This window comes from Amblyomma mixtum, chromosome 2 (genome assembly GCF_055824585.1).
Source record: "Amblyomma mixtum isolate Tamu chromosome 2, ASM5582458v1, whole genome shotgun sequence".
Lineage (NCBI taxonomy): Eukaryota > Metazoa > Arthropoda > Arachnida > Ixodida > Ixodidae > Amblyomma > Amblyomma mixtum.
The window spans coordinates 225,185,065-225,202,649 of NC_143013.1; the positions used below are offsets into that span (position 1 = coordinate 225,185,065).

At 46.5% G+C, this 17,585-nt stretch overlaps 1 protein-coding gene across 1 annotated transcript; it reads left to right on the forward strand.

Annotated features, from left to right (window-relative positions):
• The first annotated feature begins 1,205 nt into the window (after nucleotides 1-1,205).
• Nucleotides 1,206-17,299, forward strand: LOC149362773 (uncharacterized). Its single transcript, XM_089568379.1, has 6 exons — nucleotides 1,206-1,409; nucleotides 1,493-1,534; nucleotides 7,547-7,633; nucleotides 9,335-9,582; nucleotides 11,695-11,854; nucleotides 17,202-17,299. The coding sequence occupies exons 1-6, from the start codon at nucleotides 1,301-1,303 to the stop codon at nucleotides 17,297-17,299; spliced, it is 744 nt and encodes a 247-aa protein (XP_089424505.1). The 5' UTR covers nucleotides 1,206-1,300.
• Nucleotides 17,300-17,585: the final 286 nt, after the last annotated feature.

A 17,585-nucleotide genomic window follows, 5' to 3' on the forward strand; every position in this document is an offset into this window, starting at 1 on the left:
ACCAGAATCACACTTTTAATTGTAAATAAAACAATGCCTCTGCCACATGAGTGTTTCACAGGCTTTCAAACTGATAGTCTGTTGGCCTGAGTGTTGCTATACAGGCAGCTGAACGGGCATCAAGTCAGCAAAGCAGCCCTCGGACATATTTTGTAGTGACAATTCTGTTAAGTATGGATACGTGTTTAATTATGAGGAATTATGTGAGTTAGTTGTTGGAACCCATAGTTTGTACGAGATTTTGGTGCATGGTATTGAGGGTGCCTAAGACTGTATGCTGTTTGGGCAATTAAATATGTGCTCTCGAAAGTCTGCCAGTTTCCTTTCATAAGGTTTCTGATATAAACAGCAGGCTTCTTGTGGTAAGCGGCCGTGATGGTTAGCAGTCTATGGTTGAGGAAGGAAGGACCCGTGCTCTCACTGTAATGTAAGTTATCAATCGCTCGTACAGCTCTTTTTTTGTAAAGTAAGTACTTTCACAAAATTGGTTGAGGTAGTCGTTCCCCAGATCAACAAACAATATTGTACATGCGAAAAGACTAGAGAGAAATAAATTTGTAGTGTGAATTTTCGAGGCAGTATTGTGCGAAATTTATTTAGGATACCAACAGAGCGAGCCATTTTAGTGCAAACGTAGTTTACACGATCTGTCCAGAGTAAATGTTCTTCAAAAATGACTCCAAGGAACATTGTAGAGCTGACACGAGTTATAGGAGCTTGCTCGAAGTGAATTTGGAAGTTGTTCGAGAACTTCCTTATTTTTGGCTCTAAACAGTATGTACTTTGTTTTCCTGACATTAAGCTCTAACCTATTTGATTTTAACCAAACAGACAATTTGGATAACCAACTATTGGAGGCTGCTTGCAAAATATTACTATCTTGCCCTGAAAAAAATACGTTAGTATCGTCTGCATAGATTATAATGTTGTCTGCTGGATGAAGGTTGACGATATCATTAATATATAATAAGAACAACGTTGATCCTAGAACGGAGCCCTGTGGCACACCAGACACAATCTGACCGATCCCAGATGAAATACCGTTAATAATAGTTGTTTGAGATCGGTTGTCAAGGTAGCTATCAAATAAGGTTAAAGGAACGCCGCGTATTCCATAAAAATGCATTTTTTCAAGCAATATCTTATGGTTAACCGAGTCAAACGCTTTCCTCATATCAAGGAATATGCCAACTGTTAGCAGTTTATTTTCTATGTTTTCAATTAGGTTTTCTTTGATTTCCAGTAAGGCGGCTTCAGTTGTTTTGTTTTTTTGAAATCCGTACTGTTGCTTGGAGATGACATGGTTTTTGTCGAGATATTGAGAATGTTTGCAGGATCCTACAAGAGCGCCGAAAAAAGGGTGCGGCGCTACGAGTTCACTTCAGCCCTAGAAAGCTCGGCAGTTTCTGGTAATTGAAATTCTCATATTTCTTTATTGATGAGAAATTATTTTGCATACTCAACAAGACGTTCATGTGCAATTCTTTTTTAGGAAATGAGGGCCACAACGATGTTGTACAGCTGCCGTCACCACGTAAGACATGAATTCTCATTTGTTAAGCCGCCGCGGTGGCTCAGTGGTTACGGCGCTCGGCTGCTGACCCGAAAGACGCGGGTTCGATCCCGGCCAAGGCGGTCGAATTTTGATGGAGGCGAAATTCTAGAGGCCCGTGTGCTGTGCGATGTCAGTGCACGTTGAAGAACCCCAGGTGGTCGAAATTTCCGGAGCCCTTCACTACGGCGTCCCTCATAGCCTGAGTCGCCTTTGGATGTTAACCGCCTTAAAACTAAAACACCATTTCTCATTTCTATTTAATGTAAGGTCGACATTGTGTTAGTTTTGATTGGGGATTTATGGTAGTATGCTTGCAAAATCTGGGAAAAAAACTCCACCGTAGCTAATTGCACTTGCAGAGAAATGGAACGTGCTCAGACTTGGCATCAGCTTTTTACATTTGCCATGCTCTCAGATCAGCAGTGAATCTGCCAGTAACCATTTCGTGGCAAACTCTCTTACCCACGTTAACAGTACTGCGAACAGGTTTCTATTCACATGACATATATTCCGCTCTCTGTTTTTGGTTTCGCCATGACAGTTTCTTTTGTGTCCTTAAATGTACCGTATTTTCCAGTGTATAAGACGCACCCGCCATATATGCAGGCTGTAATTGAAAAAGTTGCTATATAAGAAGCACCCTTATATAAGACGCACCCCAGTTTTCCCAGTTGGGCTAGTGAGGATTGTTACGTTTCGCCTTCATCGCGAGAAGAAAATCGGCCGAGTAGCTCCTGACCATCTGAGCTCATCGTCATGTAGCTTTGCTCCTTGTTTGCGAGACTTTCTGAGAGTTCTCCCAGTTGCTGTTTGTATATATGTAAATTCCCTTGTATAAAGTTCTTCTTCTTGTCTTTCCCTTAAACCTCGTCTCCGACCTTCCTCATTCCCCTCTCCGGCACGACCATGCTACTTGATCTTTAATAACTGGTTGCCAGCGGTGGAATCGAGTCAACGGACGCCAGCGGAGAGTTGCGGACAACGAGACGCTGAGCAGCAGAACGGCGAGTCGGGGGCAGTGCAACAGCCCTGTGTGATGACTGGTTGCCTGCAGCGGAACGACTGCGCTGGATTCTTGGCTGCGAGGTTTGGTGAGTGCGGGACTTTCCTCTACTGAGTTTTGCCAGGCTTTTGTTAAGTGTCAGAAACAGAGCTGGTAATTGGGATTGTCGTTGCTGCCGGGTTAGTGCGGCAAGACAATAGGGGCAGTAGAGAAAGCAGCACTCGGAGCGGCCATGGATTTGAAATCGTTACGCAAACCGAAGTTACTGGAACTTGCAAGAGAGTTGGGTCTGGATGTCTCAGACAAACTCAGAAAACCAGAGCTGCTGAAGGCTATTCTTGCGTTGGAGGCTGAAGATGACGAGCTCGCGGAATGCCTTGAGACCATTGAGGAAAGGGAAATGGCAAAGAGTGAATTGGCAAAACAAGAGAAAGAGGAATTTGAACGTAGGGAAAAACTAGAGAAAGAGGAGCAGGAGCGACAGCGGGAAATCAAGCATAAACTTAACGCGATCAGAAGTATAAGAACGCGATCTCGGTTAAGTATGTTCAGAAAAGGGGAAAATTTCAGTACTTTTCTGGAAAATTTTGAGAAAATTTGCAAGGAGGAACAGCTGGATCAGGGTGATTGGCCAATTGCGTTGATGGGAGTCCTTCCGTGTGAAGCCAGCAACGTATTAGCGCGGTTGTCGGACGAGGATGCCCACAACTATGCGATATCTAAGAGTGAGCTTTTCCGGCACTTTAGACTATCCGCAGAGGTCGAATTCACGAGCCAAATTGGCAATGGTCAGCTACCTCGCGAGAGTGTCAGGGACCGAGTTGCGAGCTCAGCTCAGTCGCCGGAGGACACGGCTGCTGCTCATAAGTGGCGGTATAGGACAGGTTTGGCCCAGGAAAGGCAGGCCACTTCAGCAGCGTGGACCGAGGATCTCGGTCAAAAAACTAGCGAAAGGTGCAAATCCGCAAGCCACAAGGGCTCAAGGGAGAGTTTGGGCACCAGTGCTAGGAACAAGGAAAGGCGCAATGCGGTAGTTGCGAGCTCAGAAGCGCATGCACTTTCCGGGATGGAGGCGAATTTCTGCGGTAAAGGGGTTAGTACCCTGGAGAAAAACGCCGAAGGTCTCAGTGATCAGGGAAATGTAGTCCTTGGGTCACGTGAGGAAGGTCCTTACGGGAATTTAGTGAAGGCCGTGTCTAATAGGATTCAAGAGCAAGCTGTGAGTCGCAGCAATCCCGTCAACGACAAAGCCGAGCAATCTGCTTCGTTAGCGAGCACAGACAACGCTAATACGGGAGAAGCGACCGTCTCTAGCCCTGGGGCAAAAGCTGCTTTGAAAAGTGAGGTTGATGCTTCTGCTCAGGAAGAGACTAGTGAGCTTGCGGGCCAGAGCAGTCAGGGAATCAAGGGAGACCCTCCTTCGATGCGGCTGGCGAACAGTAGTAGCCAAGTATTAGACACAGCGCTTTGCTGTAAGGAGAGCGACTACGAATCACCCGAGTGCACCGCTGAAACCCAAGGGCAGATCGCAACGTTAGCCATCGAGTGTGGTTTAGATCAAGTTGCAGGCCAGGGAGTTAGGGTCGCAGGGTCAGTTAGTAAGCCTCAGGAGAGCAAGTTATGCTCAGACGAAAGTAAGGTGCCGTCAGAACAGTTGGATGCTGCGATGCGCAGTGCCTCACCGAAAGCACGAGCCGATAGTTGGAATTCAAGAGAGAAATGCGGCTCGGTGCTGCGTCGAAGAGCAGAGGCGAAGGGTGAGGTCACCGCAGGAAAGGGAGGCGCGCAGGAGAAATCAGTCAGGGCAGTTTCTGGAAAGCGGCCGCGCTCAAGGAGAGCGAAGCCAAGGGGTAGACCGCAGAAAAAGGACGAAGGGCGGGCCCAAAACATTGTAAGGGTTAAGGCCGGTCAAAAACGTAATCGTCGGAGACTGCCACCGCGACACTCTAGATGTGATAGGCACCGCACGAAGGCCCGGTTGCCTAGGCGAGTTAATACAAAACGAAAGCCACCTGCCCGATTGTGGAGACACTGCAGAAGTTGTTGCGGAACGAGTAAAACTTGCAGCGGGCCAGAGAGAAGCACGCATTGCTACTTCACGAGGGAACGCAGCAGAACGCGCTCCAGTGAAAAAAAGAAACGAGGGAGTTTCCGGAATCGAGACAGAACACGCAGGCATTTCTTTTATACACGACCGTCACCCCCTCGCTGCTCGGACGTTGGAGACGCGCGGGCGGGGTGCGGAACTAATCGTTGTTGCAGGGAGTGTGGAGCTCTCAGGTGTCAACGCGCAGTTAGGCCCCTCGATTTTTGTCGGTTGTCGGCAGCTAAAGCCACTGTCAGTCTGCGACCGCGCAGGGCGCGGCTGAAGAATGGGCAACCCCTTCGAGTCGCGAAGTGGGTAGTTAGCAGCATAGTCTAAGAATGAGTCGATGCTGTTTGCTTTTTCTTTTTTTTCCTGCAGAAGGAAAAAGTTTCGAGCATATATAGTTTTGAAATGCTCTTTGTTAGTTTTCGCAGCAGCGGTATAGTGTTTCTTTGATGCAATGGGTTTTGCACCATGCACTTGTGGTAGCGTCCGCTGACACGCGGAAGTGCTAGTAAGATGGGCCATTGTGGGTCAATAGCATAAGCGCCTGGAGTCGCTTTGCTTTTATGGCATTAGGGGAATTAATGTGACTTTGGCTGCGATATTGAGTGAATCTTTGCAGGGTTATGCAAGGTTAGGGTAATATGCTGCCATGTAGAATGAAAAGGGAAACAAGCGTGTTCGTAATTGTCATGATCATTACGAACTGACCTACGTTACAAAAAGGGGAGCCTCCAAGGTAATGCCGATGGCTTAATTCGAGGTCCCTAACGCAAGAATAAGCATCAAAGTTGCTGCTTACTGGTGTTTTTTTTCCTGATATAGGCTTTTGAACATATTGTTTTGCTTTTTTGTTTCAAAGTGAGACGGGTTTTGCAGTGTAATGTTCGGATTTGTGGACAATGAGTGCTGCTGGACTACTCCCAGGGATTAAAGGATTAAATGACTGAATAAGAGGGAAAGAGCCTGGCATTGCTTAGTGTGGATTGTGTCGTGCTTGCTGACTGACCGGTTGGGTTTTCGGCGTAGTTCTAACGCTAGCAGGGAACCGCTGATTTTGAAGTCACGTTGCAGTGCCCTTTGTGAACCTGAACGTGCGAAGGAAGACTTCGAGGTGCGCTGGGCTCAAGAAGCAACGAGAGATGACCGACTCCAGTTAAAAGCAGCCTCGAGCGACATCCCTCCAGACAGCGGATGCAGTCCCCTGTCCATCGGGATCTCCTTCTCCCGGCGGGGCAGTCTGTTACGTTTCGCCTTCATCGCGAGAAGAAAATCGGCCGAGTAGCTCCTGACCATCTGAGCTCATCGTCATGTAGCTTTGCTCCTTGTTTGCGAGACTTTCTGAGAGTTCTCCCAGTTGCTGTTTGTATATATGTAAATTCCCTTGTATAAAGTTCTTCTTCTTGTCTTTCCCTTAAACCTCGTCTCCGACCTTCCTCATTCCCCTCTCCGGCACGACCATGCTACCTGATCTTTAATAGGATCAATTAAACACGCTTGCGCGACCATCACGAAATTCACCGTACTTGTGAGAAATTCTTAAGCAACGCTAAGTGGTCGAAAAAGGCAACACTCACGCCATTCCTGCCCACGTTTTGGAAAAAAAGAAAGAAAAACGAAAAAACTCTCCCACATGTCCATAAGAACATTTTATTTCTACTTAAAACCTTGGAAGTCTTCACCTTCGGATGCGCTATCAAAAAGTTCGCCCATTTCTGGTGGCAACGCGACTGAAATATTCTCTTCGCACTACGTACATGGAGCAAACAAAGTGGCAAAGGGTGGCTGAAAAAAGAACGCCGGCTTGTCCTGACTTGTCTTGACAATGGCGAGAAGCGTGATTGTCGTCATCTTTTGGCATTTCACATTACTTTTGCTTGGGGCCTCCGAAACGGTGGTGTGTTTGTGATCCCGGAAGTCGTCATCCCCGTCGTTTCATGATAAAGTTCACCTAAAAAAAGTTGCGCACGGTGGTCCCCGTATTGAAGTATTAACCGTGTTACAACCGCTTCATTGCTAGTGATATTTTTTCGGTAAAAAAGGCTTGAGCATGAACCTGAGTAATTTCTGAACTCTCTAAAAAAAAACGAAAAATTCGCATATAAGACGCATCCTTGTATAGGACGCACCAGCAAGATTTTTGAAAAAAGCCGCGTCTTATACACCGGAAAATACGGTACCAATGCACCATGCTGGTGCATGAGAAATGTAATTATTGAAGTACTATAGACACATATTTAAAAAATTGAAAACTGATTTTTCAGGAAAGAAAGTGGTGCAGTAATTCTCTCGCATTTCGGTGGACATTCATAAGAGAAGGGATAAAGGAGGGAGTGTGAGAAGAAAGGAGGAAGGAGGTGCCGTAGCGCCCTGGGATAATTTCAGCCGACTGGGGATCTTTAACATGTACTGACATCGCACAGCACACGGGCACCTCTTGCGTTTCGCCTCCATCGAAACGCGCCGCCGCAGTCGGATCACAACGTTCTTTTATGTGTCATAGGTATCTGCATGATGTGACATTGTTTGTCACGTCAACTACTTGTCATGGAGGTGTCGGTTTTGATGGGTTTTGAATTATGAAGTCTTTGTACAGCCTGTGATTGAAACCAAATTAAAATATCTTTTCGGCCAAAGGAAGTGTTACTATTGCCTGGGGGGCATCTCTATATAACCAGGAATTTGTTTCTGAACTTCATAATTTTGTGTCTATTGTGTTTTAAAAAGATCACCTGTATGAAAAACAGCCTGGCCATGCAACTGTTCTGTCCCTTCTCCAAAAATATCCTGAAGTAGCATTTCTGCATTCAATTAGGATAGAAATGTGACATTGTGGTTGTACACAGTAGTGTGTTCTGTACTTCCTGGATTGCCATCAATGACGCATGTTCATCTCCAGCCCCACTGAATCACGCTGGGGAGAGCGTGAACGAAAACAGTGCGCCACCCAGCAAGCTGGAGGGGTCGACAGCTGGGACTGTTGATGGTGAGATTTTCACTTTGTTTACTTTTGTGCAAAAAGAGAAATGCAAGCCAAACATGGGGACACAGTGAGAGGACAGAACAAATGCTGCTTGTCCCGTCTTTTCACTGTGTTCCTTTCTTTTAATTACACTCCTATTTTGTCTAGTATCAAGTGACACAACAAAATATAGAAGCTAGATCTGCTTTGCCTTAAAGAAAAACAGCAAATTTTAAATTTCTCATTGTACCTGCTGCTGCCGAGCAGCAGTCAACGGGCCCAGAAAGACCTAGAGAATATACTTATTCAGGAAGACATTTGCACGGAGTTCTCCTCAGTGGCTCTTGAAACGGTGCTAGGAGCACATTTCTAGTTTCAAACTATGTGCTTTGAAAGGGGTCACTCTGAAAATCATCACATGTATTTCTCAAAAACGATTGTATTGAACTGAAGTGGTACTGGAATTTACAACCTAGTACTTCCATTGCTTTCTCCTCTTGTGATTCATAGTGGAGTGGTTGTTGTGTGCCCTTCCCAAGAGCTGTATGTTGTGCTTTTGTTGGGTTCTTTTGGATCCTGGCATTTCTGTTGCCTCTCTCGGCCTACATCACCACCAGGAAGCCACTCCTACGAATTGCACTCTACACAGTAGTCCCATGTTCTGTGCATTTGTTTCCTTACCAGCATAATTTGGTCGCTTGGTCGCGGTTGGTCAGCAAGGCCCATATTGTAATTTTTCATTGTCTTTCAAAGTATTTTAAAAGTTTACTGGTTGGAAGTCAATGCAGTGCCTTGGATGCAGCGAAATGTGCTGAAAAAAAATTAATTGCGCTATCACAAAGCTCCCATAAAGGGTGCTGAAGGAGATAAGCAGCCAATAATAGTGGCATGCTCTGAAGGAGGACCTCTTGCTTAGGAAAGAACTGAACAGCCTAACTGCCTTGTGGAGCACATCAGCTGGCTCCTAGTCTTGTCTTGCCTGCAGCAAAATGGATGCGTGGTAAGAGATAAATGTGACCTTGTTTTATGTCTCAACGGTTTGGCACCTCCTGTGCCTAGCAAGAAACATTTGGTCCATCTCTTTGTTGCATTTCGCCTGTCAGCTAAGGGCTATAATTCCATAAGGGCTATCTTTGTTGCAGTTTTAATGCATTGATCCCTGCCAGCACTTGCAGTTAGAACAGATGTCTACCTCCAGCATTTTGGCCAATGTGGGTTTTGCCGTGAGCAATACTTTCCAAATGGTGCAATGCTATATTAAGGGCACAGGCCTGCTCTGCTTTCTCGCTTCTATTAGCACATGCTTCTCATGACACTGGAAGAATCCATTTGCGACTAACTGCTGCCATCTCTGCCATGGTGCAATAGCAGTGGAAATGCCCATGAAGCAATGTAAAAATTGGCGAAGCTCATAGACTGAGAAGTCCTTTACACAACAAGGCTGCAGGTTCTGTGCTAGCTATCACACATAGAGCAGCTCCATTTCACCTAGGGGTTTGTCAGTGCATGGTGACATTTATGGCATTTAAATTAGGCTAGCAAGGAATAGAACATGAATTAGAAGTGTCCTGGAAGATAAAAACTGGTGGAAGTTTAGGAGCATAGTACAGAGTGTGTTGCTGCCTACTGTTAGCCTCATACTGTTCTTTATTGTACCTCAGTGCGCAAATGATATTATTGCGCCCAGGTTAACCCTGCTCTCACTGAAATTGTTGATTGCTTCAGTTTCAGCTACCCTGCTGAAGCTGATGTGCCTGGTGCTGGAGGTCCGACAGCAGCAGCGCGACTTAATGCAGCGGTTACAAAGGCTGGAGGATCATGTGCTGCTGCGGTCGGACCGGCAGCTGGAGCAGAGGACTCGGCCAGTGTCCCCCTCGCCACCGCCTCCCACCCTTGCACTGCCCGCATTCTCCCCCGAGGAGTTGGACACTGTGGAAGCTGCCGTCCAGGACGACAGCGTGGCTGCTGGACTGGTGATTTAATGTTTCTGTTAATTCGTGTCTGGAAAAAATGAATGCCTACTAACGATTTGCATGCATAATGTAATTGCGAGGTTTGTGAAGAAATCTTGAGCTCCAAGAGTGTTTGCATGCCGTGCTCTGTGAATAACATGCTCTTCATAGATATAATTCCTACTGTTGTGCTGGAGTGTGCTGTCACAGTGTGTTTTGTTAATGTAAATGTCTTGTTCATGAAAGTTGCTTGCTGATATACACACTGGCTGTTTCAGTGAACATTTTCAGGAATTCCTAAGAATAGGGAGTTCAAAATAGAAGAAATATTTGCAGGTACACACGCACAGTTATGTAGTAAATTATGTCCACCACTGCTGAGAGATCGTTCCTCCCAAAAAAAAATTGTTTTCCCATATCGAACTTGCGCTTCTTTAGGAATTTTTGAGAGTGTTCACTGGAACGCCCTGTCGATTCCTTGTGTGGTGAGATTTACTGTTGGAAGCAAAAGTGGTACGCAATGCCCAGCCGGTAGCAGAGCTTGCAAAAACTGCATCACGTGTCGGGACAGCTGTTAGGGGACTCTCTTTATCTGCTCTTTGGCTCCTATCAATTTGTTGGGCTCAGTAGCAGTGCTGAACATGTGGCGCTCGCAATATTGCTTACGGCAAGTGCCAGTTGTCACATCATGTTTCAGCCACGCAATGCAAAGAAAATGCCACCTGCGAGACTGCTGTCGCATCAGAGCGTTTAGGCGAGAAGGAGCGCTAAACAGCAAACCAAGCTACTGATGCTGGTTCTGTGCGAAGCATTGCACCTGTCACATCTTGTAGTAGCTTGGTATTTGGCGGTGCAGTCACAGGCTTTTTTGGGGCAGTTGCTCTCAGATGGTGTCACTCAATGTCATTCGATGTAGTTTTCCAGAGCTCTGCCAGTGGCCGGTCGTTGCATAACAGACTTGATTCCAACAAATTTTTTTTCTCAGTCAAATATTTCTGTGATTACATTATTGTTTTACATCAATCAACAGCAAAAAAAAAATCCCCTATGCTTTTGTTGCTTGTGGCTGCCTTTCTTCGTAGGTGTCTCATAACGAGCCCCTCATTTTCCTTACATTTGTCATTTATTGTTGTGCTGTTTTAATTTAGTTCAGCAGTGGACTTTGTAGCTAACATTAAGGATGTTGTAAGGTCTGTTTTACAGGAAGCTGAGCTTTCGGTTAATATACTGTTGCATGAACTGCTGTGAACACAGCTGGAAGTTGGTCCTCTCTCAGCGCGTCTTTAATTTCGGCTAGGTTTCCCAAATAATGGGGCAGCTTTAACACACCTCTTCCCTGTCTTTTGCTCACATTATGCACATTTCATTACTTAATCTGCTGCCAAAAACAAGCAACATCGTTTAATTAAATGTGGTTGCTAAGCACGCAGCTTTACTCAGGTGCTTGGGGATTTAAATAAGCGCCCTTTGTATAGCATTAATTAGACTGCTCAATTTCAGGGTAGTGAGCCCCACCATGGTGGCTCAGTGGTTAGGGCACTCGACTGCTGAACCCAAAGACTCAGGTTCAAACCCAGCCGTGATGGCCAGTTTTCCATGGAGGCGAAAAGCAAGGCGCCCATGTGCAGTGTGATGTCAGTGGCGCATGTTAAAGACCCCACGTGGTCGAAACTTCCGGAGCCCTCCACTATGGTGTCCCTCATCATAGCCTGAGTCACTTTGGAACTTTAAGTTCTACAAACCAAATCAATTTTAGCGTAACGGCTGTGCAGAGAAAACACATCCAGTACATAGATATCTGCAAAAAGCATTATAGTTATAATATAATAATGTCCAAGATGCAAAGCATAATGGGTAGGAGTTGGCCACCTTTGCTTAATCGCTAAAGTTTCCCTGCTCTTAGTAAACTGGGAAAAAAAAGAATGTCCATATTGGTGGTGGTGCTTTCTGCTGGTAGCAACTAGTCAAACTATTGTATCATACAGAAATTATGCATTATGATTGTAGGTACTCGCATGGGCTGTTGACAGGTAGTCACACAATTGTCTTAGCTATTCGATTCTGCTAAACTAAATGAAATTATAATTGATGTTTGTGCCTAATAGCTTGTGCACCTGTGGTGTTTCTTTTCAGCGAAAGCAGCTGGTCCGCCTGGGGGGCAAGGGCCTGAGGGAGGTGGGCTCCAACATAATGACCGCCATCATGGGGGTGGCTGTACAGAGGAGGTACAGCCTCCATGGCCGCAAGGGCAAGTGGTCATTTATTGCCCTGAAGTTATGCAAGGTGGCAACAGGTATGTTGTTGCAGTAGCTTTTAACTGAATTTTAAAAGATGAGTGGAAGGACATGCACCAGGTTCTGCTGCGCTTTGTTTTCTTTTCTTCTTTTCAGTTGATACTTTACCAGTTTTCTTTTTCATTACAGGTGAATATTTTGTTACTGTTTTTATGGGGGTAGTCATCTGCAGTTTTCTTCCATGTGCATCTGAAGATATATGAGTCAGCAGATGCCTTTCAAAGAAAGCCCTCCCACCAGTCACATCCATCTCTTGTCATGGATCGTAGTCGTGCCTTGTATCTGCCAGCCATTTGTGCTCCCATATGTTAGTAGTGCAAAGTGGTCGTCCGTGATGTCGCAGCAGCTTTATACAGTTGTTTAGAAGAGCTTTCAGGTGGATTTTCTCCTCAAGTTGTATTTGGATACTGTAGGCCTTTCATTTTGGCACGCACTTTGAGTTAACATGTACTTGTGGCCTTTTCTGTTTTCTCTGTTGCTGAAATAATCTTGATTTCTGTTAATGAGCAAAGTTTTTCTGCTGGCCTAAAATGAACGCTTATCTTATGCAGATGTCATCTGTGAGAAGACGGGGGCGGATGTGGTGGAAGCGCAGGGGTTTATTAGGAAGTGGTTGCCAGGTTCGGTGGACCGTGGCGGCGGACGCAAAAGGCGTTTTGCCGAAGCGTTTCTGCCAAGTACCGCTGCCGGCCTGGCAACCACTGCGAGCCCCTGTGCTTCAGCCCCCAGCACAGTGCCCTCCCTTCCCCAAGCGGCCCCCACCTCCCAGAAATCCTCCTCCCGCGCGGCCCTGGCTCCTTCCCAAGGTCCCGCCTCCTGCGCGGCCCTCGCTGCCTCGCAGGACTCGCGCAACCGCGCGTCCCCAGCCACGGTGCCTAATTATTTAATAAATTGTTTCTCAGTTGGATTCTTTCGTTGCCTCATTTTGTTGTGCATGTGTATAGAAGAGATGATTGCAGCTTTGCAATGCCAAAACCCATGGCTTTCCCAATGCGAACATTAACTGGAATGTGAATATTCGCTGAACTGGAAATGCAATGGCATAAACTTCGGGCAAGCATTAGCAGAAAGGCTGAACAGTGGCCTAATTGTGGTATGTCAAGCCGGTGTTGGTAGAGCGGCTGAAAGTGGGTACAATAGCGGCATGAATGTCGGTTCAGTGTTGGTAGAGCGGCTGAACAGTGGTCTGATAGTGGCATGAATGTCGGCTCAGTGTTGGTAGAGTGGCTGAAAGTGGGTACAATAGCGGCGTGAATGTCGGTTCAGTGTTGGTAGAGCGGCTGAACAGTGGTCTGAGAGTGGCATGAATGTCGGTTCAGTGTTGGTAGAGCGGCTGAACAGTGGTCTGATAGTGGCATGAATGTCGGTTCAGTGTTGGTCCGAACATCAGGCCAAGGTTGGAAAAAGTAACTTTTTGCCCCAATGCCGACGTCGGTACGACTTTCGAGCCGGTTTTGACCAGCATTATGCCAGCGTCGGTCCATTGTTGGTGTGCTGCTTGGGGCATCCACCTCGAGCACCTGCGGTCAAGAAGGTATGCACCTACAGAAGGAATTCATAACGTGTTTGACCACCCCTTTCCTGGTCCTGACATTTTTTAATTATACGAGTACGTTTAAATATGCGCACAATGGTAGGCCCTACCACTTGATAAAGAGTCGATGCAAAAAAATTCCCACTATATGCGCAACTGTATAGATGGAAAGCATCATCGAAAAGCGAAAAAGGTCAAGCGTGCACTTAAATACGCTTACGCGCTGTAAGAGAGAGAAATCTTAATGAAAAGGAGAGAATTTAGCCGGCGTTTAAAAATCACTGGAATGCTACTGTGCCTGGGGAAGGGAATTTGGGAGGCAAAGATTGAAGGAGAACAGTGCAGAAAGGCTAAAATAAAAGAATATAAACAGGAGAGAAAATGAAATGCGGCTATTAAAAGCGTATTTTGGCGCATCGACGACTAATGATGTTACGTATGTAATGATGAACAGCATAGTCCAATTTTTAAGAAAGTTTACTCTGTGAAGAATGAGTGAGGGTAACATGCAAGGTAAAATTAGTGCCAGATTTCATTTAATTATGGAAAGAAAATGTTAATTGCATGTGTTTGTTGCCTAAGGCATGCCAACGTACCTAAAACAGTGTTCATTGTTAGAGGCACTGGGTAGAGCTCCTCCATACAATATTAATAGTGCGCATGCTCGTCAGCATACAGAGGACACTCAAGAAGGATATGCTCCACAGTTTCGATCGATACGCAGTTGTCACAAAGCGGACTGTTAATTTGTCCAAAAGGGTATTGCAAGCCGTTCGTAAATGCTCCGTTCAGACGAAGTCGGTGACAACGTGTTTCCGCATGGCAAGGAGTTCTCGTTGGGAGTCTTGATCTGAGGTGTTGGTCGCTGGAGTAATGAAACTATGGTAGGGATGTGTCGGCAGGCTCTAGAGCCGACACATTTCTTTGGAAACAAATCCTTTAGGCATTTTAGAGGCATCTCATTTCGTTAAGAAAGTCTGATTGTTGGTGGCCTTTACGGGCTACTTCACCTGTTCATGATGAAAATTTCTGGGCGCGAACAAACAAAGGACAGCGAAGAAACCACAGGACAAGCGCCTTTTTCACAACTAGTTTAATGGGAAAGCAACAAACACTTAAAAACGAAAAGATATAAAAGGTAGGTACAGATGAAAACAGTTAAGATTCCATGTCATGACTGAACAAACTCAAAATTTTCGCAGATAACCTATTTCCATTTTCATGAGCGATAATGACGGCTTACTCAGTCTTTGGCGGCGCTCATAACATATCCGCGCGCACTTAATCCGTACCTGACATCAAAGACTTTTACCTCTGTATAAATATCACATTTAACAGCAAAAGTCTTCTTATATCCACATAGATGTTAACGGGAATGGGATTAATAATAAGAGAAAAGCACATGCTCAAGAACTGATACTTAGGAGAGCTACATCGAGCTTTCAACTAGTCATCCGAGCGATTGTTAACAACTGATAATGGTTCTTGGTCTGCAATGCACAGTCTTTGTCAAAAGGTTAGAGCCCAGGGTGTTCACTTCTAAGCTTTATACTGGGACTCCCGAAGCATTCATGGAAGTCATATCTATTGCAGGTAACAGTACCAGAAATCTTCTCGTATCCAGGAATTTTGCAGCGCTAGAGGTCCATTAAGAACGACATAGTGTGGCTCAAAAGAAAACCCCCTGGGCTCCAAACTTTTGAGAAAGGCTCTACGTAATATAAGCTTTTAAATATATTGGCTAGGCGTGGCGGCTAAACTGAAAGATAGCTTTTTGAAGCTCGCCTTAATGAGCCCTATCGCAACTTCTGCTCCTCTTGAACGAAGGGCAAACGGCACGCATTTCTAATGTTGTCAAATAGTCCTATCCAGTTATGCATTATAGGCGAATTCAAATCACCGATGTAATAAATCCGTATAAAGTAAAAACGTCGTAGGAATTTAACGTACCTAAAGTGAATGAACGTGCGAAAGCATGTGTTTAGCCTGGTTGGCTCATGGGGTTGCTTTGCGTTAAGCTCTTATCGCGGATAAGCTGATCGTTTTTTATTGCTACAGTGCCTGCTGGAATAAAGTATTATTTAGAAATACATGGTCTGTTCTGAAAGTAGTAGGACTGATTTTTTTAAATATATTTTATTCAAGAGAATAGTACAAACGATTTGAATTTTTTGGAATTAGCACCCTTCCGCACCTACACGCTACTGCCAATGAGTTTTCCAGTTTTCGTACGCCTCCAGGGACGCCTGGACCGGTGTGCTGTTTAGCTCCCTCGTCACGGCCTGTTGAACCACCTGTACCGATCCGTGATGTTTCCCCCTGAGCGTCGATTTTATTCTCGGGAATAGAAAAAAGTCTGGCGGGGCCAAGCCGGGGCTGTAAGGGGCCTGAGCCAGCGTTGCCGCCTTGTGCTGAGCAAAAAATCAGGGTCACCATTCACATGATGAAGGTCCTGGCAGAGCACTTTCCGGTTGGCCTTTTGCTCCTCTGACAACACTCCCGGCACCAACTTCGCGCACACTGTCCTCATGGCTAAGTTTTCTGTCACGATCTCAAAAACTTGAGTTTGAGGGAAGCTCAAGTCATCAGCAATCATTCTGACACTCATCCTACAATCACTGTTCAGCAAATGTATCAGTCGCTCCACATTTTCGTTACTCTTGCTGGTCGAAGAGCATCCGGAGCGGTCGTCGTCTTCCAATCTTTCCTGACCTTCTCGGAACCGCTTGTTCCACTCAAAAAACACCTGATCTACCCATGGCAGCGTCACCGTAGGCCTCCTTAATAGCGTCGCGAGTCTCTTTGCCCGTTTTACCAAGATTTACACAAAATTTAATCGCGTATCGCTGATCCAGTAAACGCTCCATGATTCTGCGTGACGAGACGTTTCGACAGGGGTTCACAGTACAAGCGACCTGCTCTCTTCAACTGCTGACAGCCGACTGCCGATTTTCCCCAGCAATCCCAATATCCCCCTTCAACGATCCTGCACGCACAGACCGCCTCTTGTCCGCCCGTTCGCCCAGGAAAAAACCAGTCCTACTACTTCCAGAACAGACCCTGTATAAGGATAGACTGGTCTCTCGAAGAAAGTCAAGTATTATCCGGTGGTGTGGCTAAAAAATCCATTTTCCTACATCTGGCGGACGGCCTGGGGCAACTCTTACCAGAGGTCTTTCTGCCAGATAGCATGCAAAGACGGGCGGGTCCAATGCAAGTGTTTTAAGCGAAGCATATTAACGTAGGTTTCGCGCCTTCGCGCGACGCCCGCCGGTGGCCACCATTGACCTTCAAGTGACCTTCAAGTAGGTCACGTGACATGACGTCACGTGATGACGTCACACCGGCTGCAGATGGGGCCTCATATCGCGCCGTCGGTCTCCTCCCGGCGGTGGCCACCATTGACCTTGAAGTGAGATCACATGATGTGACGTCACACCGGCTGCAGATGGGGCCTCATATCGCGCCGTCGGACGTCGCCCGGCGGAGGCCTCCACGCTTCGGTTCGCGCCGTCGCGCGCGACGCGTCGGCGGCGCTACCATCCCTGCATCACGTGATATGTGACGTCACGCCAGGGATGAGGCGGCGCGCGCCCGCCGTCGCTTCCGTCTCTGTGCCCGCAACCGCGCCAGCGTCTTTGCGCCGGGCGTGTATGCGGTCAAGATGCCTCCAAACGCTAATGACATGCTTCGCATCCACTGGGCTTAATCTTGATAAGCCTCCAATTTTATTGTCCGCCACGCACACAGGAGCGGGACAGAAGAGGTAGGAGTTACTGAAGGGAGCATACTATTGTGCTGGCCAAGACCAGGTTACCGCTGGGATGAGGGCGACACAGACGTGTATCCTTCGAAAGAAGACCTCATCCCAGCGCGCAAGCCCGCCACGGAGGCCGCTTACACACGGTAGGAGAAGTGCTCGCGTCGCGCGCCGGAGGTTGTCTTTTCTTGAAGGAATATTGTTTCCGGAGAGCTTGGGGTCGTTGAAAGGAACGTAGAGAAGCTGATTCGTGACTTAATATATCCTCCAAAGGTTGTGTAGGGTGGACTTGCCCGACGAATATATAGTACACATAAAGCCAGGGAGCATTTTTCATTTATTTTGTGAATTAGCTGCGCCAATAAGTCGTTGTTCAGAACACGTCGCATACTAGGGATGGCCCCTGAGGAATCTCTGAGGATGTCAAGGTACCTTC

Excerpts from the sequence above, each read along its gene's own strand:
- LOC149362773 (XM_089568379.1), top strand. The coding sequence starts at position 1,301 with ATGGTTTTTGTCGAGATATTGAGAATGTTTGCAGGATCCTACAAGAGC. Across the intron at positions 7,634-9,334 it reads GACAGCTGGGACTGTTGATG|TTTCAGCTACCCTGCTGAAG; the intron begins GTGAGATTTTCA and ends TGATTGCTTCAG. Across the intron at positions 11,855-17,201 it reads GTTATGCAAGGTGGCAACAG|GTTACCGCTGGGATGAGGGC; the intron begins GTATGTTGTTGC and ends GGCCAAGACCAG.